This window comes from Hyla sarda, chromosome 8 (assembly GCF_029499605.1).
Source record: "Hyla sarda isolate aHylSar1 chromosome 8, aHylSar1.hap1, whole genome shotgun sequence".
Lineage (NCBI taxonomy): Eukaryota > Metazoa > Chordata > Amphibia > Anura > Hylidae > Hyla > Hyla sarda.
This window is the reverse complement of record NC_079196.1, coordinates 223431488-223453999: the sequence shown is the minus strand read 5'-3', so window position 1 is coordinate 223453999 and position 22512 is coordinate 223431488. Positions and strand designations below refer to the sequence as shown.

The 22512-nt window shown below is 43.6% G+C and overlaps 1 protein-coding gene across 2 annotated transcripts; it reads left to right on the top strand.

Annotated features, from left to right (window-relative positions):
- Nucleotides 1-574: 574 nt before the first annotated feature.
- LOC130284741 (uncharacterized) lies at nucleotides 575-22429 on the top strand. Of its 2 annotated transcripts, none has more exons than XM_056535438.1 (7): nucleotides 575-678; nucleotides 10880-11162; nucleotides 11311-11367; nucleotides 15443-15742; nucleotides 16187-16534; nucleotides 19841-20155; nucleotides 21998-22429. In XM_056535438.1, the coding sequence occupies exons 2-7, from the start codon at nucleotides 10886-10888 to the stop codon at nucleotides 22012-22014; spliced, it is 1314 nt and encodes a 437-aa protein (XP_056391413.1). In that variant the 5' UTR covers nucleotides 575-678; nucleotides 10880-10885; the 3' UTR covers nucleotides 22015-22429. The 2 variants fall into 2 exon arrangements, with proteins under 2 accessions (XP_056391413.1, XP_056391411.1); XM_056535436.1 differs by having other exon boundaries at nucleotides 21317-22429.
- Nucleotides 22430-22512: the final 83 nt, after the last annotated feature.

Here is a 22512-nt window from a genome sequence, read left to right as displayed (position 1 = left end):
AACTATATCATTAAAGAAATTATTATTATTGCGATCTCTGTCATGTACCAACACCACAATTAGAGATGAACGAACTTACAGTAAATTCGATTTGTCACGAACTTCTCGGCTCGGCAGTTGATGACTTTTCCTGCATAAATTAGTTCTGCTTTCAGGTGCTCCGGTGGGCTGGAAAAGGTGGATACAGTTCTAGGAGACTCTTTCCTAGGAATGTATCCACCTTTTCCAGCCCACGAGAGCACCTGAAGGCTGAACTAATTTACGCAGGATAAGTCATCAACTGCCGAGCCGAGAAGTTTGTGACGAATCAAATTTACTGTAAGTTCGCTCATCTCTAGCCACAATGCATATGTCAATAAGCCTCAACTTTGCAGCAAGTGCATGGATTTTTATTAAATAAATGGAAGAGTTGCCGAAATATCTGTACGGAATCTGCCAGATGAGAACAGACTCGTATGAAAGACTCTGATTATAGAACACAGTTAGTAATGGCCGACCTCCACAGTGCGGTATATGAGTGAGAAGCCCACCAGGCGTATCACAATAATAGGCTGTACTATATATTCTATGGCTCCAGCTGCTGTGACGTCACCGCCGCCTCCCAGATGGGTGGGATGAATATTGTTTAACTTTCTAAGAGGTGAAGTCTGTGAAGGGGAAACTGATCTACAGAACAAGGTAAGGAACTACAATGTATATTCTCTGTATCACGTTAGGTGTATATATCACTTAAGTATGTCTGTAAAAGCCTAGATGTAATTATTAACTCTATGTAGGAGACTAGGAACTGTGTATTATATTAGAGTGTCAGCTCGGGAGGAGCTTGGCCGAGGATGACGTAGGAGGCTGAAGCTGCCTCGCTGACCCGCCGACCCACAGCCTCAGCACATTCATGTTTCACTGAGCCCCTGGACCCCGTAGCCCGGTGCCCTCAGCGGGATCCCTACCATAGCCTATAGCCTATAGTCTCCTGAATATGATTTCCGAGGAATACTTTACCCCCAGTGGTCTTGCCTGATCTCGGCTAGGAGCTCCGGCGCTGACGGCGTTGGCGGGCACGGCTTGAGGAGGAGAGTCCCGCTCTGATTGGCTGACGCGCATCGGCTTGGTGTGGCGTGGGGCGGGAGAGTCGGCGGGATCGGAAGCGCCGAAGGGTACACGCTGAAGCTGCGCACGCCATCCCTCTCCCCGTCCCCCCCCCCCCCCTCCCCTGTGGTGGTCTGGCGCACGGGGATCACCAACTCAAGTGGAAACAGAGAAGAGGGGCAGTCACCCCTCTGTAAATTAGACTGGAGGAAGATCCCTGTGCTGCATCAAGCTACTAAAGACAAGTGAAGGTGCTGGGGACAAGTGGAAGTGCTGGACAAGCAACACTGAATCTGAAACACACAGCTCCTGCCGGGGTGAGTGGATATATGCCCTAAGTAAACCTGGAGTGAAAATATATATATTGCAATACTCCTATCTGTGGTCTGAAGTGCTTGAGGGGACTTGGGGCTACAAGCAGGGGGAGGATAACTCTTTACCTATGGCAGCAGCTGCAGCTAAAAGGCGCGCTAAAGCTTTGGCAAAGGCACTGGCAATACAGGAGGCGGTGGTCGCTGAGACTTCGCTGGGGGGTACCGAGGAATATATGGAGGACTTTGTGACTGAAAGCAGTGTACCTTCTTTATCATTAAGGGAATTACAGGTCCCGTCCAGATCAAATAATACTCCCCAGAGGGAGGTGATTCATTTGCAACAAGGGCCGCATGATATTAACTCTCCTGAACCAGTATATACATCTATGGCTAATGCAGGAAATGCAGACGCTGTCCTGGGTATACCACTATGCACTAATAAGGATTATGGCCAGCCAAATAAACATGAGAAGGAACCTACTTTAAGAGACATTTTTTCGGCCATAACTGGCCTCTCTACACAGATGGGTCATATACAACAGGATATATCTATACTGAGAAATGAAGTTCAAAAAATCTCTTCCAGGGTCACAGAGGCAGAGGAAAGAATATCAAGGATAGAAGATGAAGTGGGGGGTCACAGTAAACAAATTACCCAGAACGCTACAGAGATATCTGTTATACAGTCAAAGTTAGATGATTTGGAGAATCGCTCCAGGCGGAATAATGTTCGGTTTGTTGGATTTCCGGAAAAGGTCGAGGGCCAAAATGTTGTGGAATTTATTGAAAAATGGATCAGAGAGAAATTTGGTCAGGAATCCTTAATATTAAACCCCGCTATAGAACGGGCCCATAGGGTACCGTCTAGAATGCTATCTCCAGGCCGACCACCCCGCCCCATTATAGCCCGCTTTCTTCATTTCAAAGACAAGGAGACTATAACTCGCAAGGCGAGGGATTCAAAGGTCCTGGAATTTAATGGAACGCGCATTTTGCTGTTCTCTGACTATTCAATGGAGGTCCAGAAAAGCAGATTCAAATTTAGGGAGGTTAAAAAAAGACTTCATCAAATGAGGCTTGTATACGCCTTGTTATATCCGGCACGGCTGCGGGTGAAGGCTATGGATACTATACTCTTTTTTGACAGTGCAGAGACAGCAACTAATTGGCTTGACAATAATGAGGACCGTATTAAGCATTATCATTCTAAGACTTAGATGGCCTGTTTACACTGTCTGTGTAGTACGTAATACTGGTGCTGAGTGACATAAATTTCTCCCTCAGCAATAGTTGCTTTGGGTAGTTATTAGGGTTTGGATTGTGGGTTTGGGGATGGAGGCAGTGTCCTCTTACGGGTGTCTTTAGAGGGTCAGGTATAGGAATAGATACCTCCCGGTCTCCAATTTTGGAGAATATAGTTATGACAAAGGGTGTTTGGGTTGTGTTAATAAAATTTATTTCAAGGTACCACATTATGGCCTATGTACGGATAAACATTTACTTAATTTTTTTTTTTTTTTTTTTTTTTTTTTTTTCCTATCTCGTTTTTCACCCCCTCTTATGCTATACTTACTCTTTTATCAGTACTACTAAAACCTCTCAGCTATGTCATTCTCTTTAATTAGTTGGAACACTCGAGGTCTGTTAGACAATGACAAAAGGGAAGCCGTTTTTCATTTTCTATCTACTTCTCAGGCATCAGTGTTCTGCCTTCAAGAAACACATCTAACCCTAGATCGTCTACACATTGTTGAGAAAGCCTGGATTAAGGCGGCATATCATTCAACCTACACTAATCTCTCTAGAGGGGTGAGTGTTTTTATCCACCGTAGGCTCCCTTTTTCACTTATTAAACAATATGTGGACAATCAGGGCCGATATGTAGGTATTGTGTGTAATATTTATGAAAAGGAATTCTTAATCCTGAATATATATATACCTCCACCATATTCATCAAACATCATGCGGAAAATTTTTTCTATTATGCTATTACATGTCGAGGCATTATTATTGGTGATCGGGGATTTTAACAATGTCATAGACCTATCTTTAGATAGATACTCTGCCACTCAAAATGTAGCTAATTCTAAGATTACCCCGTTTGGTAACCTGGTTACAGAGGCCGGTCTGACGGACCTGTGGCGCATAAGATATCCAGTAGCCAGACAATATTCATGCTGTTCAGCTACCTATCTCTCATTGTCAAGGATTGATCTTGCCTTGGGAAATTTTCTGATTCTCCCATATATCAATGATATTTCTTATGCACCGAGGACCCTGTCAGACCATTCCCCCTTGAAGGTAAAAATCATAGTACAAAATGAGAGCCCGGTGAGACCTATGTGGAAGCTTAATGCATATTGGCTGTCTATTTTAGAAGACACTCAGTATATAAAAATGGAGATTTCAGAATATTTCAGATTGAATAATAATACTGCATCCGCCCAAATTATATGGGATGCAATGAAGGCTTATCTTCGTGGGATTCTGCTAAAGTCTATTGTCAATTATAGGCGTATAATTTCCTCAAAAACAGACACTTTACATGACTTGGTTCGCTTAGCAGAGTCCAGGTTCTCGGCAGATCCTTCTAGGCAAGCGGGGGAAGTAATGCTTAAAGCCCAAACGGAATTAAGAATTCATTTGCTGGAAGCAGCGAATAATAGGAGAATGATGAAATTACAAATAAAGTACGCAGAAGGTGAAGCGGCTGGGCATATACTAGCTACTGTGGTTAAAGCACAAGAACCCCTGCCATATATATCTTTAATAGTAGATAAAGATGGTAGGGATTGGAAGGAAAATATGGGAATTTTAAATGTGTTTGTGGAGTTTTACTCACGGTTATATCAGTCAAGAAGTGAATACCCCTCTAGAGACATGAGGGAATTCTTTAAACAAATCAACCTCTCACAACTCACAGGGGAAGATCGTGAATTTCTGGAGGCGGAGATTACGCTAGGAGAATTAGAATACGCAGTCAATATATTAGCAAATAATAAGGCACCTGGTATTGACGGCTTTCCCGTTGAATTATATAAGAAATATGGGGATGTCTTGCTGCCAAAACTCTTAGATCTCTTTAAACACTCCATGGATGCAGGTCTCCTCCCTGCATCAATGCGAGAAGCAATTATCGTAGTTATTTTGAAAAAAGGTAAAGACTCTGTGGATCCCGCATCTTACAGACCTATCTCCTTGCTGACAAGTGATGTAAAGATTTTAGCTAAGGTTTTGGCATTAAGACTAAACAAAATCATTGCAAAACTTATACACTCCGATCAGACAGGCTTTATCCCAACTAGATCTACTTCTATAAATATTAGACGCCTTTTTTTAAGTTTACAAGTTCCTTCGGACTCCCCTGAAGACAGGGCCATATTTGCGTTGGACGCGCAGAAAGCGTTCGACTCTGTGGAATGGCCCTGCCTCTGGGCGACTCTGGAGGCTATGGGCTTTGGACCAAAGTTTATAACTTGGATAAGGTTGCTGTATAAAAACCCATTAGCACGTATTAGGGTAAATGGACAGACTTCGCGCAGCTTTCCATTGCAACGTGGAACGAGACAGGGCTGTCCTCTTTCCCCGTTATTGTTCGCTATTGTAATGGAGCCTCTCGCAGAATTTATTCGAGCTACGCCCGAGATAAAAGGGTTTCAGTATGGTAACTATGTAAATAAAATCTCTTTATATGCAGACGACACTCTATTATATCTGAATGATATGGGCCGTTCTCTTAAAAAGGCGATAGAAATATTTACTTGTTTTAGTAAATTTTCCGGTATTAGTATAAATTGGGATAAATCCTACTTGATGCCTTTGGATAGATGGGTATCTCATATAAAGGTGGACGAGAAAGTAAGTCTAGAATGTGCGACCCAAATTAAATATCTCGGTATAGAAATATCATCCTCTGTACATGACTATGAAAAGTTAAATTTAGTACCCCTGCTCAATCGCTGTAAGATGAAATGTGCTGCTTGGCGGAAATTAAATCTCTCCCCAGTTGGCAGGGTGAACCTTATTAAGATGACAGTTATGCCACAACTCCTTTATTTTTTACATAACTCTCCTGTTTGGATAAATCTCAGCCTCTTTCAGCGAATTAATATTCAATTTCGTGAGTTGATTTGGAATGGGCGTAAGCCCAAATTAAAATTAGAACATCTTTATCGTTTAAAACAGGAGGGCGGATTGGCTTTGTCTAACCCTTGGATATACTTCCTGGCAGCACAATGTCAACACCTTAGGGGATGGGATAATACGGAGTCTGTTAATCCTAGCATAATTATGATAACAAGCACTTTGACACGTAATCATTTAATAACAGCCCTAGAAGCAGATGAATTTAAGAAAAGTAAAAACTCAGCTCTCCCAACCTTTAACTTAATACATAGAGTCTGGAACAAAGTAAAAGATATGAGAGGGTTGGGGAGAGTTAATGAGTATACTCTCTTATGGGATAATCCACAGCTTTTAGAAATTAAAAAATTACAAGGTTTTGACAACTGGAAGAGACTAGGGGTAGTACGGCTAATTGATCTGTTTAAAGCTGGCAATCTCCGTTCTTTCAAAGAATTCCAGGAGGATTTCAATGTTCCCGCTAACGCATTTTTTCAATATTTACAGCTGCGCCATGCGGCCAGTGCGCAACAAAAATGTTTCCCTTTAATTGTAAAAAAAGACTTAGTACTAGATGTAATATTAAAAGAGAAGAAACAGAAGGGTTTTATTTCGAAAATATATAAATTTCTTATCGCGAGTGGTAGGCCGGCGCACTCGATACCAGCCTTTATGAAATGGCAGAGGGATGCGGATATCAGTAACGAACAATGGAAAACAGTACTGAATAATATTCCCAGTCAGGCCTTGGGAGAAGGGGCGAGACTATCTCAATTATACATTGTGTACAGAGCATATAGAACCCCGGCCCTTCTTCATAAAATAGGTTACATTAAAGATTCAAAATGCCCTCGGTGTCTCCAAGACTCCGCGGACATTATACATATGTTTTGGAGCTGCTTAGATATCAGGCGGTACTGGGAAGAAATTATTGGCCATATAGATGCTGTATGGGATATTGACTTGCCTCGGGACCTTAAAACTTGTATACTAGGGTACCTAGATAATTTAGATACTCCATCTCATACAAAGCTGGCTATTGGGAGACTTCTGTATAATGCTAGGAAATTAATAGCACAACTGTGGAAAGATTCATCTCCTCCCACTATAAAACAATTTCTTAAAAAGATGGAGCAGGTGGTCGCTTGGGAGAAAGCAATTTACTTAAAGAGAGGTCTAGCAGACAAATTCAGTGCGATTTGGAATAAATGGATTATAAGATATTAAATATAATTTAGTTGTTGCATAAGAGGGAAATTTTCAATTTTTTTTTTTTTTTTTTTTTTTTTTTTTCTTCTGGCCAGTGGATATCGTAGTACCTAAATACCCTTGCTTAATTTTTTCTTTCTCTTTTTATCTTTTTCCGCGAATAACAATGTTTCGCTACATATTGATATTGTACTATTATTTAAGATTGTATATACTTATGGCTCTGTAGTCTATTATGCTGCAAAAAAATGAAAATAAAAAAAAATTTGAAAAAAAAAAAAAAAAAAAAAAAAGAGTGTCAGCTCCTACGACAAGTCCTTAAACTCTCTATATCTAGAGAGTTGTAGAATCTTTCACATTGTCTCTGACTTCTATAGACAGGAAACAGTTAAACCTAAAATTAACAAAACTCTGAGAGATGAAGTGTAAGGGTTTGGCCTCTAGAGGGTGGAGGATTCTGGGCCCAGCTGCTTATCTACACTGAACATAGTAAATATTTAACTCCTGGTCGCCCGGTCTATAAGCAGCAACCAATGTAAAGAACTAGTCCTGTCCTTAATTGTCATGAGGTAAAAAGATTATTTGTTTACAAATACATTTTAATTAAAAATGTCATAATCAAATAATCTAAAGAATCTGTAGTTTGCAGAGAATGAAATTTTCCTAGAAACCAGATCAGGTACCATTATGCAGAAATCCAGAAATGGTGTGTCTGTGTATTGTGTATTTGTGTATCTGTGTGTCTGTGTTTTTGTGTGTCTGTGTATTGTGTGTCTGTGTATTTGTGTATCTGTGTGTCTGTGTTTTTGTGTGTCTGTGTATTGTGTGTCTGTGTATTGTGTATTTGTGTATCTGTGTATTGTGTGTCTGTGTATTGTGTATTTGTGTATCTGTGTGTCTGTGTATTGTGTGTCTGTGTATTGTGTATTTGTGTATCTGTGTATTGTGTGTCTGTGTATTGTGTATTTGTGTATCTGTGTGTCTGTGTATTGTGTATTGTGTATCTGTGTATTGTGTGTCTGTGTATTGTGTATTTGTGTATCTGTGTGTCTGTGTATTGTGTGTCTGTGTATTGTGTATTTGTGTATCTGTGTATTGTGTGTCTGTGTATTGTGTATTTGTGTATCTGTGTATTGTGTGTCTGTGTATTGTGTATCTGTGTATTGTGTATCTGTATTGTGTATTTGTGTATCTGTGTATCTGTGTATTTGTGTGTCCGTGTATTGTGTATTTGTGTGTCTGTGTATTGTGTATTTGTGTATCTGTGTATTGTGTGTCTGTGTATTTGTGTATCTGTGTATTGTGTATTTGTGTGTCTGTGTATTGTGTATTTGTGTATCTGTGTATTGTGTATTTGTGTATCAGTGTATTGTGTATCTGTGTATTGTGTATTTGTGTATCTGTGTATTGTGTATTTGTGTATCTGTGTATTGTGTGTCTGTGTATTGTGTATTTGTGTGTCCGTGTATTGTGTATTTGTGTGTCTGTGTATTGTGTATTTGTGTGTCTGTGTATTGTGTGTCTGTGTATTTGTGTGTCTGTGTATTGTGTATTTGTGTGTCCGTGTATTGTGTATTTGTGTGTCTGTGTATTGTGTATTTGTGTATCTGTGTATTGTGTGTCTGTGTATTTGTGTGTCTGTGTATTGTGTATTTGTGTGTCTGTGTATTGTGTGTCTGTGTATTGTGTAGACATTAAATATCACATAGTGAAGGACCAGGACTAAAGCATATGAGGAAGGAATACTTGCAGACTTCATGCATTGTATTCTATTCTTGTGTCATTATGTTTACTAAATGTTTTTCAGTCTAAAGTTTAAACACTTTAAAGAATTTATGTCATTTAAAAAAATAATAATAATAACATATATATATATTTATTTTAAAGGGGTTGTCCAGTGAAATGTTTTATTTCACAATTGTGTCCAGGCTTTCCAATGAAACAATATAAGCTTTACCTCACCTTCCTTGCTCCTAAGTAGCCTCCTGTACCAGCGAGCTCTGTCTGTGGTCGGGTCTCTGGTAATGTCTGTGGTCGGGTCTCTGGTAATGTCTGTGGTCGGGTCTCTGGTAATGTCTGCGGTCGGGTCTCTGGTAATGTCTGTGGTCGGGTCTCTGGTAATGTCTGTGGTCGGGTCTCTGGTAATGTCTGTGGTCGGGTGTCTGGTAATGTCTGTAGGTCGGGTCTCTGGTAATGTCTGTGGTCGGGTCTCTGGTAATGTCTGTGGTCGGGTGTCTGGTAATGTCTGTGGTCGGGTCTCTGGTAATGTCTGTGGTCGGGTCTCTGGTAATGTCTGTGGTCGGGTCTCTGGTAATGTCTGTGGTGGGGTCTCTGGTAATGTCTGTGGTCGGGTGTCTGGTAATGTCTGGGGTCGGGTCTCTGGTAATGTCTGTGGTCGGGTCTCTGGTAATGTCTGTAGGTCGGGTCTCTGGTAATGTCTGTGGTCGGGTCTCTGGTAATGTCTGTGGTGGGGTCTCTGGTAATGTCTGTGGTCGGGTGTCTGGTAATGTCTGGGGTCGGGTCTCTGGTAATGTCTGTGGTCGGGTCTCTGGTAATGTCTGTAGGTCGGGTCTCTGGTAATGTCTGTGGTCGGGTCTCTGGTAATGTCTGTGGTGGGGTCTCTGGTAATGTCTGTGGTCGGGTCTCTGGTAATGTCTGTGGTGGGGTCTCTGGTAATGTCTGTGGTCGGGTGTCTGGTAATGTCTGGGGTCGGGTCTCTGGTAATGTCTGTGGTCGGGTCTCTGGTAATGTCTGTAGGTCGGGTCTCTGGTAATGTCTGTGGTCGGGTCTCTGGTAATGTCTGTGGTCGGGTGTCTGGTAATGTCTGGGGTCGGGTCTCTGGTAATGTCTGTGGTCGGGTCTCTGGTAATGTCTGTGGTCGGGTCTCTGGTAATGTCTGTGGTCGGGTCTCTGGTAATGTCTGTGGTGGGGTCTCTGGTAATGTCTGTGGTCGGGTGTCTGGTAATGTCTGGGGTCGGGTCTCTGGTAATGTCTGTGGTCGGGTCTCTGGTAATGTCTGTGGTCGGGTCTCTGGTAATGTCTGTAGGTCGGGTCTCTGGTAATGTCTGTAGGTCGGGTCTCTGGTAATGTCTGTGGTCGGGTCTCTGGTAATGTGTGTGGTCGGGTCTCTGGTAATGTCTGTGGTCGGGTCTCTGGTAATGTCTGTGGTCGGGTCTCTGGTAATGTCTGTGGTCGGGTCTCTGGTAATGTCTGTGGTCGGGTCTCTGGTAATGTCTGCGGTCGGGTCTCTGGTAATGTCTGCGGTCGGGTCTCTGGTAATGTCTGCGGTCGGGTCTCTGGTAATGTCTGTGGTCGGGGTCTCTGGTAATGTCTGCGGTGGGGTCTCTGGTAATGTCTGTGGTGGGGTCTCTGGTAATGTCTGTGGTCGGGTCTCTGGTAATGTCTGTGGTCGGGTCTCTGGTAATGTCTGTGGTCGGGTCTCTGGTAATGTCTGTGGTCGGGTCTCTGGTAATGTCTGTGGTGGGGTCTCTGGTAATGTCTGTGGTCGGGTCTCTGGTGATGTCTGTGGTCGGGTCTCTGGTGATGTCTGTGGTCTGGTCTCTGGTAATGTCTGTGGTGGGGTCTCTGGTAATGTCTGCGGTCGGGTCTCTGGTAATGTCTGTGGTCGGGTCTCTGGTGATGTCTGTGGTCGGGTCTCTGGTAATGTCTGTGGTCGGGTCTCTGGTAATGTCTGTGGTGGGGTCTCTGGTAATGTCTGTGGTCGGGTCTCTGGTAATGTCTGTGGTCGGGTCTCTGGTAATGTCTGTGGTCGGGTCCCTGCGAATCTTCCTCAGTCAGTGATTGGCCGACTGTCACTGTCAGTTTCCTGGCAGTAAACACTAATCTCAAGCAGTGTCACCGGCCACAGACTGGGCTTCTGATACTGGACGCTACGAGGAAGGTGAATTAAAGCTTTTATTGGGCAGCCTGGACGCAATAGTAAAATGAAATAAAAATGAAATAGAGTACTGAGACAAAGATCTCTATGAGCCAGAAAGGGAAGTGCTCTACTATGTTATTCTCCCTGCTCATTGTCCTGATCCATAGGGGATCCCTGACCGATCGAAACTTGTGACATGCCAAAGTTTCATTTTAAATAATGGGAACACTTTAATGGAAGTTCAGTGATTTGTGAAGGTCTCTTATAGGGAGAGATGGGGCTGACGGTGAGAGACGCTCTGGTCTACGCTCTAGAGAATCTGGAGAAGATGGGGTTCAAGAAGTTCCGAAAGCAGTTACATGAAATTGAGGTCAAAGGAGATTATAGGAGGATCCCGAGGGGCAAACTGGAGGACAAGGATTGGGGCGACGTTGCCGATCTGATCAGGGAATACTACAAGGATGTCTACGGGGTTGAGGTGGCCCTGGCAGTTCTAGACAAGATCAATGAGAAGAAAGTAGCAGAGGAACTCCAGGAAGACTTGAAAAAAGGTAACAAGGTTATAAACTATAGCATAAAACTACCAAAAGGAAACAGTGAGAGTATACAAAAAATACAGCCCGAACATCACTTTAACTGTATACCATGTGACCCCTCAGTCGTCCATTATAAATAACCTATTTCTATATTTTTGTGCAGTGGACCGATTTGTAAGGCTGAATGAATTGGAGGAATCGAGATGTTTAGTCCCTAAAGGTAAGAATGAAAAAGGACAAGGTTTCCTCTTTTCCCTGCTCCATCCCAGCACTTGGTTCTACAGAAGCCTGTAATGTAATAGTGATCTCACATTATTTCTAGTTTAAAGGGGTACTCCGGTGGAAAACTGTTTTTTTATTTATTTTTTTTTTTTATTTTTTTTTTTAATCAACTGGTGCCAGAAAGTTAAACAGATTTGTAAGGATTACTTCTATTAAAAAAAATCTTAATCCTTCCAGTACTTATTAGCTGCTGAATACTACAGAGGAAATTCTTTCATTTTTGGAACACAGAGCTCTCTGCTGACATCATGACCACAGTGCTCTCTGCTGACACCTCTGTCCATTTTAGGAACTGTCCAGAGTAAGAGAAAATCCACATAGAAAACCTATGCTGCTCTGGACAGCTCCTAAAATGGACAGAGATGTCAGCAGAGAGCACTGTGCTCGTGATGTCAGCAGAGAGCTCTGTGTTCCAAAAAAGAAAAGAATTTCAACTGTAGTATTCAGCAGCTAATAAATACTGGAAGGATTAAGATTTTTTTTAATAGAAGTAATTTACAAATCTGTTTAAATTTCTGGCACCAGTTGATTAAAAAAAAAAAAAAAAAAAAAAAAAAAGGTTTCCAATGGAGTACCCCTTTAAGAGGATGGCTGTGGATCTGAACTGATTCTTGTCACGTCCCCTCAATGCAAGTCTATGGGAGGGGTCGTCACGCCCCCTCCCATAGACTTGCATTGAGGGGTGGGGCGTGACATCACAAGGGGGCGGAGTCATGACATCAGGATACTCCGTCCCTGTGGTCGGGAGGCATAAGACTGAGAGCCTACAGCGCTTCCGGCAGTGCTTACAGGTGGGGGCTGCAAGCTAGATTGCGGGGGTCCTCAGTGGCGGGACCCCCGCGATCTGACATCTTATCCCCTATCCATTGGATAGGGGATAAGATGTATTGGGGCCGGAGTACCCCTTTAAATCACTATTTACTGTAAAATATAGAAATGGAAAGGCAGGAGAGACATCTTGTCATCTGTGCAAACTAATAGCTCTGTTAGATATCAAATAAGAATAGCTGGTAAATGCTCAAAGTATATATCCTAGAAAAACTAAAATCCTAAGGAAAAAAACATTAAAAGGGTTGGCCCACCTTGACAAAATGCTTTTTCTGGAACTTCCAGCCTGTTTGCAGTGGCTGTAGAAGGTCGAAAAAGCCAAGATCAGCCAATTTGCGTAACTCCCATTGACTTTAATGGGAATTGCGCAAATGGCTTAGCCCCGGCAGCTACACTGTTTATGTAGCAATGCCATTTGTGCTAATCCCATTAAAGTCAATGGGAATTGCGCAAATTGCTTAACTTCCCTGCTTCGACTGCTTTTGGATTTTTCGACCACCTCCAGCCTTTGCAAACAGGAGGAGGTGGCTGGAAAAAGCAACTTCCTGAGGTGGGACAACCCCTTTAAGAATGCAGTATTCTGTAATCTGGCCCACAGAAATAATGGACACCGGATCCTTGACAATTAATGCCAATTTGCCATCAATTGTGGCATCAGTTGCAGCCAATTTTAGTCTGGGTTTACTAAGCCGGATTGCCAAATATAAGTGAACCCAGCCTAAGACAGAATTTTACTCATGTTAAAGGGGTTCTCCACCATAAGGTGATTTTAGTACGTACCTGGCAGACAGTAATGGACATGCTTAGGAAGGATCTGCGCTTGTCTTGGGGCTAAATGGCTATGCTATGAGATTACCATAACACTGTGGCTAGTTTTTTGTGAACTGGTATTTCCTGTTTGAGTTTTCTTCTTTGCCTACAAATCCCATAATTCCATTTTCCTCCCTCCCACACATCAGCCAGCCAACCCATTGAAACATAAATGAGCTGCATCCATTCAAAAGACCTGTAGTTTTCAATCAGGGTGTCTCTAGCTGTTGCATTAGTTGCAGATTGATCTCTCTCCCACCAAGCGATTGCTCCACCCATTGAAGCAGACAGGCTCCCTGTCATCAGCTGACTAGTGATGTTAGGTCTCGGCCGCATTGCAACCTGGGAAAAATCTTAGAAAACAGTCATTTTGTATGCTGTTAATAATAAATATTGGGGGGAAAATCACATAAGAATTGTGAGAAAACCGTCACATACAGGTACAGACACTATATTATGGACTACACTAACTTTACAGCCCCTGTAGCATAGTCAGATAAAAAAAATCCTGGAATACCCCTTTAAGTGTTGAAAACTCTCCGCGGAAGAGTTACAGGGCAGTGCAGTTATTTTTTGGCAATGCAGAACCGTTGTGTATTTAGATGGTAAATAGGTAAAAAAATATATATATATATGTCACGATTCGGCAGGCTGGAGGTGGATCCTCTGTGTCAGAGAGGGATTGGCGTGGACCGTGTCGGTGGACCGGTTCTAAGTTGCTACTGGTATTCACCAGAGCCCGCCGCAAAGCGGGATGGTCTTGCAGCGGCGGTAGCAACCAGGTCGTATCCACTGGCAATGGCTCAACCTCTCTGACTGCTGAGATAGGCATGGTACAAGGGATAAGGCAAGAGCAAGGTCGGACGTAGCAGAAGGTCAGGGCAGGCAGCAAGGATCGTAGTCAGGGGCAACGGCAGGAGGTCTGGAACACAGGCTAGGAACACACAAGGAAACGCTTTCACTGGCACAATGGCAACAAGATCCGGCGAGGGAGTGCAGGGGAAGTGAGGTATAAGTAGGGAGTGCACAGGTGAGGATACTGATTAGGCCTGCTGCGCCAATCAGTGGCGCAGTGGCCCTTTAAATCGCAGAGACCCGGCGCGCGTGCGCCCTAAGGAGCAGGGCCGCGCGCGCCGGGACAACACAGACGGGGAACGGGTCAGGTACGGGAGCCGAGATGCGCATCGCGAGCGGGCGCGTCCCGCATCGCGAATCGCATCCCGGCTGGGAGCAATATCGCGCTGCGGATAAGAGAACGCGCTGCGAATAAGAGAACGCTGCGAGCGCTTCGGGGAGGAGCGGGACCCGGAGCGCTCGGCATAACAGTACCCCCCCCCCCCCTTGGGTCTCCCCCTCTTCTTGGAGCCTGAGAACCTGAGGTTAAGACTTTTGTCCAGGATGTTGTCCTCAGGTTCCCAAGATCTCTCCTCTGGGCACTTAACTTCAAAGGGTCCAAGATAACGTGGTCCCAGATTAAAACTGGGGACACGGAAGCGGATATACTTGGCGGAGAGCCACACAAAAACAGGAGGAGTTCTTTTTTTTTCAGCATGCTTCTTCACCCAGGATGAGGCTAGTATGAGGGATTTTTGAGTCTTTTTCCAGACGGTGGCGAAGCCCCGGGAAACCTCATCAACAGCGGGCAAACAAGAAGGCGTGGGAGTGGGGAGGGAGGGAAGAGGGTGAAGCTTGGCACGGGGCAGAGTGTTAACAGGACGGGGGCTATGAGGAGGAGACACAGCATAGTCCAGATAGGCCTTGGGGAGACCAGGTAAAGGAGGAGACACTGAGGTTAGACTGACGGGACTGGGAGCAGACGTGAGGCATTTTCTGTGGCAAGAAGCACCCCAGCTCTTGATCTCCCCGGTGGTCCAGACAAGGGTAGAAGAGTGGCGTTGGAGCCATGGCAGACCGAGGAGGACTTCAGAGGAGCATTTGGGCAAAACAAAAAGTTCAATTTTTTCGAGAGGCAGTTCCATGCTCATGAGCAGGGGTTCTGTGCGTTAAAGTAGGGAGTGCACAGGTGAAGATACTGATTAGGCCTGCTGCGCCAATCAGTGGCGCAGTGGCCCTTTAAATCGTAGAGACCCGGCGGGCGCGCGCCCTAAGGGGCGGGGCCGCGCGCGCCGGTACAACACAGACGGGGAACGGGTCAGGTACGGGAGCCGAGATGCGCATCGCGAGCGGGCGCGTCCCGCATCGCGAATCGCATCCCGGCTGGGAGCAATATCGCAGCGCACCCGGTCAGCAGGTCTGACCGGGGCGCAGCGAATAAGAGAACGCTGCGAGCGCTTCGGGGAGGAGCGGGGACCCGGAGCGCTCGGCGTAACAATATATAAATGAATAAATACATTATGATATTCTTTGTTTTTCAGCCACGCCAATGAGGCTACGCCTGAACGACACCGGAGAGATGATTGGCTCCATAACACTAGAGACCTTTTATCCTGGATATCTCCATATTGAGTGGAAGTGTGGAAGAGAGAAACCAGAAGAAGTTTTATCATCCCAAGACGTCTACAGAGAAAGTCCTGATCAGAGATCCTTCTCAGTGTGTAGTGAAGTCAGGATTTCACAGGATTCCCTCAGATATCCAGAATCCACAGTATATGTCACCTGGGAACATGAATATACAAATACCAAGGGGCAGCACAAATTCTCTATCGCAGATGAAGGTGAGAAGAAATCCACTAGATCTGTAGGAAACAATTAACCAAGTAATTCCCATTTCCTTTCCTCACAGGAAGATTCATGAAGCTGAAGTTAAAGGGGTACTCCGCTGCTCAGCATTTGGGACAAACAGTTCCGAACACTGGAGCCAGCGTCGGGAGATCGTGAAGTCATAGCCCCGCCCCTTATGAGGTCACACCCCACCCCCTCAATGCAAGTCTATGGGAGGGTGCGTGACGGATGTCACGCCCCCTCCCATAGACTTTCATTGAGGGGGTGGGGTGTGACATCATGAGAGGGGTGGGGCTATGACGTCACGAGTTCCTGTGGCCGGCTCCAGCGTTGGGAACAGTTTGTTCCAAATGCTGAGCAGCGGAGTACCCCTTTAATGGTGCTGTTTGGTGGGATCTACAGATTCTCCATCCTCATGTATTGTCTCTCTCTGGCAGATTTCCTTTGGAGACCAGTAGCGGAGGACATACAGACACCACCATGTTTATATCATGACACCCCCGGCGTCCTACAATGTGACATATCAGGATATTACCCAGACGCCCTCACTGTAAAGTGGTTCAGGAAAACTAAACAGAATCTTGAGATATATGAAGAATCTGACGATGTTTCTATTCCGAAAATCAGATCAAATAAAAATCCAGATCACACCTACAGCTGTACAGCAAGGATAATGATCACCCCCACACTGAGCAACCACCAGGGGGCAGAATACGTTTGTCAAGTGGAACATCCATCTCTGGAAAAGGCAATGAAGAGAAGCACAGGAGGGATCCGAATGCTGGGTGAGGATCGATGAGATATAAATATGTCTACCTTCATCTGTTTTTCCCCACCTCATCCAACTCACTTTTTAACCAGCTGCAATCTGGATTCCAACCCCCCCCCCCCCCCACACACACTGAATCTGGATTAACTGAAAGTCACTATTGATCTACTAGTTGGCAAACGCCTCACTCCATTACCCTGTGCTTCTCCTCCTAGACCTGTCCTCTGCCTCCTCCATTACCCCATGGTCCTCCTTGTAGATCTATCCTCTACATTCTCCTTTACTCCATAATCCTCCTCCTAGACCTATCATCTACATGCTCCATTACTATATGATCCTCATCCTAGACCTATCATCTACATGCTCCATTACTCTATGATCCTCCTCCTAGACCTATCATCTACATGCTCCATTACTATATGATCCTCCTCCTAGACCTGTCATCTACATGCTCCATTACTATATGATCCTCCTCCTAGACCTATCATCTACATGCTCCATTACTATATGATCCTCCTCCTAGACCTATCATCTACATGCTCCATTACTATAGGATCCTCCTCCCTCCTCCATTACTATATGATCATCCTCCTAGACCTATCATCTACATGCTCCATTACTATATGATCCTCCTCCTAGACCTATCATCTACATGCTCCATTACTATATGATCCTCCTCCTAGACCTATCATCTACATGCTCCATTACTATATGATCCTCCTCCTAGACCTATCATCTACATGCTCCATTACTCTATGATCCTCCTCCTAGACCTATCATCTACATGCTCCATTACTCTATGATCCTCCTCCTAGACCTATCATCTACATGCTCCATTACTCTATGATCCTCCTCCTAGACCTATCATCTACATGCTCCATTACTATATGATCCTCCTCCTAGACCTATCATCTACATGCTCCATTACTCTATGATCCTCCTCCTAGACCTATCATCTACATGCTCCATTACTATATGATCCTCCTCCTAGACCTATCATCTACATGCTCCATTACTATATGATCCTCATCCTAGACCTATCATCTACATGCTCCATTACTATATGATCATCCTCCTAGACCTATCATCTACATGCTCCATTACTATATGATCCTCCTCCTAGACCTGTCATCTACATGCTCCATTACTATATGATCCTCATCCTAGACCTATCATCTACATGCTCCATTACTATATGATCCTCATCCTAGACCTATCATCTACATGCTCCATTACTCTATGATCCTCCTCCTAGACCTATCATCTACATTCTCCATTACTATATGATCCTCATCCTAGACCTGTCATCTACATGCTCCATTACTCTATGATCCTCCTCCTAGACCTATCATCTACATGCTCCATTACTATATGATCCTCCTCCTAGACCTATCATCTACATGCTCCATTACTATATGATCATCCTCCTAGACCTATCATCTACATGCTCCATCACTATATGATCCTCCTCCTAGACCTATCATCTACATGCTGCATTACTCTATGATCCTCATCCTAGACCTGTCATCTACATGCTCCATTACTCTATGATCCTCCTCCTAGACCTATCATCTACATGCTCCATTACTATATGATCCTCCTCCTAGACCTATCATCTACATGCTCCATTACTATATGATCCTTCTCCCAGACCTATCATCTACATGCTCCATTGCTATATGATCCTTCTCCCAGACCTATCATCTACATGCTCCATTACTATATGATCCTCCTCCTAGACCTATCATCTACATGCTCCATTATGATATGATTCTCCTCCCTCCTCCATTACTATATGATCATCCTCCTAGACCTATCATCTACATGCTCCATTACTATATGATCCTCCTCCTAGACCTATCATCTACATGCTCCATTACTATATGATCCTCCTCCTAGACCTATCATCTACATGCTCCATTACTATATGATCCTCCTCCTAGACCTATCATCTACATGCTCCATTACTATAGGATCCTCCTCCCTCCTCCATTACTATATGATCATCCTCCTAGACCTATCATCTACATGCTCCATTACTATATGATCCTCCTCCTAGAGCTATCATCTACATGCTCCATTACTATATGATCATCCTCCTAGACCTATCATCTACATGCTCCATTACTATATGATCATCCTCCTAGACCTATCATCTACATGCTCCATTACTATATGATCCTCCTCCTAGACCTGTCATCTACATGCTCCATTACTATATGATCCTCCTCCTAGACCTGTCATCTACATGCTCCATTACTCTATGATCCTCCTCGTAGACCTATCATCTACATGCTCCATTACTATATGATCCTCCTCCTAGACCTATCATCTACATGCTCCATTACTATATGATCCTCCTCCTAGACCTATCATCTACATGCTCCATTACTCTATGATCCTCTTCCTAGACCTATCATCTACATGCTCCATTACTATATGATCCTCCTCCTAGACCTATCATCTACATGCTCCATTACTATATGATCCTCCTCCTAGACCTATCATCTACATGCTCCATTACTATATGATCATCCTCCTAGACCTATCATCTACATGCTCCATTACTCTATGATCCTTCTCCCAGACCTATCCTGTGCTTTCTCTATTACTATATGATCATTCTCCTAGACTTGCCCTCTACATTCTTAAAGGAGTACTCTAGTGCAGAGTATTCCTGCTCCGTCCTGCCCAGGCGGCAAAATAAATGCAAATGAACCATCTCTCACCTTCCTGGGTTCCCGCGGAGCACCACTACAGCCGATCGGTCCTCCGGTCCATCTTCTACATACTTCCGGATGTGAACGAAGCGTCACACGACACTCAGCCTATTATGGGCCGAGGCAGAACATCGCGGTGGCGGGCGATAGGCTGAGTGCCCCCGATCAGACATCTTATCCTCTACCCTTTGCATAGGGTATAAGATGTCTAGGGGCAGAGAACCCCATTAAGTGCCCCCTTTCCCCTTAACACTGCTGCCCTAGGCATAAGCCCTAATGGCAAATATTAGCCTGTATTTGTTTGTGGAGGAATTAGTTAACTCTAGTCCTATCAGTCACTATAGAAATGGTTAAACCATGTCGCATAAAATAACTTATTCACATTTGGTCCACGTAGGACTGACTTCTTACCCAGCCAATCACAAAACACCAAGGTAAACTGTCCCATTTATTGAACAATACAGAACCGGCCTAAGCGCGAACCCACAGTAACAACCTGTTTATAATGAATAGCGTATCTCCTCTTTCTGTAGTAACAGATAATTCGGTAAAGACAAGATGGTCATTTTATAATTATCTTATATTCTTTTAAATCTCTGCAGCAAAACCCCATCCGGAGCCCATAAGGAAGTCGCTGGTTGAGGAAAAGTTGGTTCAGTTTTCCCTGCATCTTAAGAGTTTTTACCCTAAAGACATAAAGGTGAAATGGCATCGGGGGGAGAAGGAATTCATCAAGGGGGTGAAGCTATGGACGCGGCACACAGAAACGTTCACTGAACGTGAAGATTTATTGTTTGATGTTACCAGCGAATGTTCTGTTGGGGGACTGAACTTTTCAAATCCTGAATATAAACTGTATGTAACCTGGGAGCACGAGTCTATGGATGGACCTGAGACCAGGACCTTGTCTGCAAGAGGTGAGAACTGATAAGGCACCGAACTACACACATAATATTCTGCTCAATTCCTACAATATACGAGGGATGAGCTGGTTGGGGATTGATGTGGAAATGGAGGGAATGTTCTGATGACGGGAAGAGAGGGGGCAAAAATACAGCTGGAGCTATCACTGGGAACCCTACTGTTCTGCTCCGTCCACCTCGAGCCATATGTAAGGAAATGTGCATCAATTGCTCCAGGTTTTGTGAAGCCATATGGTGTGTCATTGTTGGTGTCAAAATTCTAGAGCTTGGGTTTGACTTTGAATTTGACAATATCTATCTATCTATCTCATATCTATCTATCTATGTATCTCATATCTATTTATCTATCTATCTATCTCATATCTATTTATCTATCTATCTCATATCTATTTATCTATCTATCTATCTCATATCTATTTATCTATCTATCTATCTCATATCTATTTATCTATCTATCTCATATCTATCTCATATCTATCTCATATCTATCTATCTATCTATCTAACTATCTTTCTATCTCATCTATTTATCTATCTATCTCATATCTATTTATCTATCTCATATCTATCTATCTCTCTATCTCATATCTATCTATCTCATATCTATCTATCTCAAATCTATCTCATATCTATCTATCTCATATCTATCTATCTAATATCTATCTATCTATCTATCTATCTATCTCATATCTATCTCACATTTATCTATCATCTATCTACCTCATATCTATCTTTCTGATATCTATCTATACATCTCATATCTATCTATCTATCTCATATCTATCTTTCTGATATTTATCTATCTATCTATCTATCTATCTATCTATCTATCTATCTATCTCATATCTATAATTTTTAACCCTCCATCCATCTATCCTTATACTTCTTTCTAGTGTTGAGCGCAAATATTTGCAATTCAAAGTGAAAGTGAAAATAACCGTGAATATATTGAATATGCGAATATAGGACGAATATTCGTCCATATATATTCGCGAAATATGGCAAATTCGAATATGGCTCCTGCCGCTCATCACTATTCACTTCTCCAGTTAGTAAAAGAAAACCTAAATCACAGAGAAATGTTCTATATGTCGACATTACAGCACGGACCATACCACATAAAATAAGAATTGATTTTGGATAATTTTTCTCACAGATCTGCCCTGGATCCCGGATGTAGATGAGATATTTGTCCTCAGGTTGGAACATGATCTCCGCACCATGATGATGTGCTCCATCACCGAATATTTTCCAGATGCATTGACTGTGTCTTGGTTGAAAAAGGAAAATGGCATTGTGTCTGTAGTGCAGGAATCCAATGAGATGGCTACAAATATTGAACCGCACAAGAAGAAAAGCAAGACCCTTGGCTGTACTGCAGTTCTACATTTTACTCCGGACGCTGAGAAGGACCAAGGGTCGGAATTTATCTGTAGGGTGGAGCATCCCTGCCTGGAGCATCCGATAGAGAGGAGCACTGGACCCCTCCGAATACTAAGACGTGGGGAAGAGGAATGATTATAATGCCGGGGTCCGTCAGTCTGCGAAGAGGAATGATTATAATGCCGGGGTCCATCAGTCTGCGAAGAGGAATGATTATAATGCCGGGGTCCATCAGTCTGCGAAGAGGAATGATTATAATGCCGGGGTCCATCAGTCTGCGAAGAGGAATGATTATAATGCCGGGGTCCATCAGTCTGCGAAGAGGAATGATTATAATGCCGGGGTCCGTCAGTCTGCGAAGAGGAATGATTATAATGCCGGGGTCCATCAGTCTGCACTTTAGTGACATTATTATTTGATTGGTACCATTGTTTCTCTTTGCTTTTTTTTTCAGGCTGTCCCTGGTTTTGACCGAGCTGCTGTGAGCTGTAATAATAAAGATCTGTACCTGGTAAACAAAGAAGAGACCATGGCTCTAGCTGGGTGACTGCACCCCTTTAAGCATTGGATGAGTGTGGGTGCCAGCAGTTGGACTCCTTCCTGTGAGGTTTTTGGTCAGAATGTATTCTACACCCCAATACTATTCTTCTATACCCACATTGTGTTGCTATCAGTGTGTGAAGAGTGGGAGAAGAGGGTTGCATTGACAATCCAACACAATGGGCAGCACATTCAACACATTTTATAAGTGGTCAGAAACTTGTAAATAACTCATGAAGGAATAAAGTTACGTTAAAACCAAGCACATCATTGTTTTTCTTGTGAAATTCCCAATAAGTGTGATGCGTCACATGACCCTCTTCCTATTGAAAAAACAAAAGCTGGATTCAAAATGGCCACCATGGTCACCACCCATCTTGAAAAGTTTCCCCCCTCACATATACTAATGTGCCACAAACAGGAAGTTAT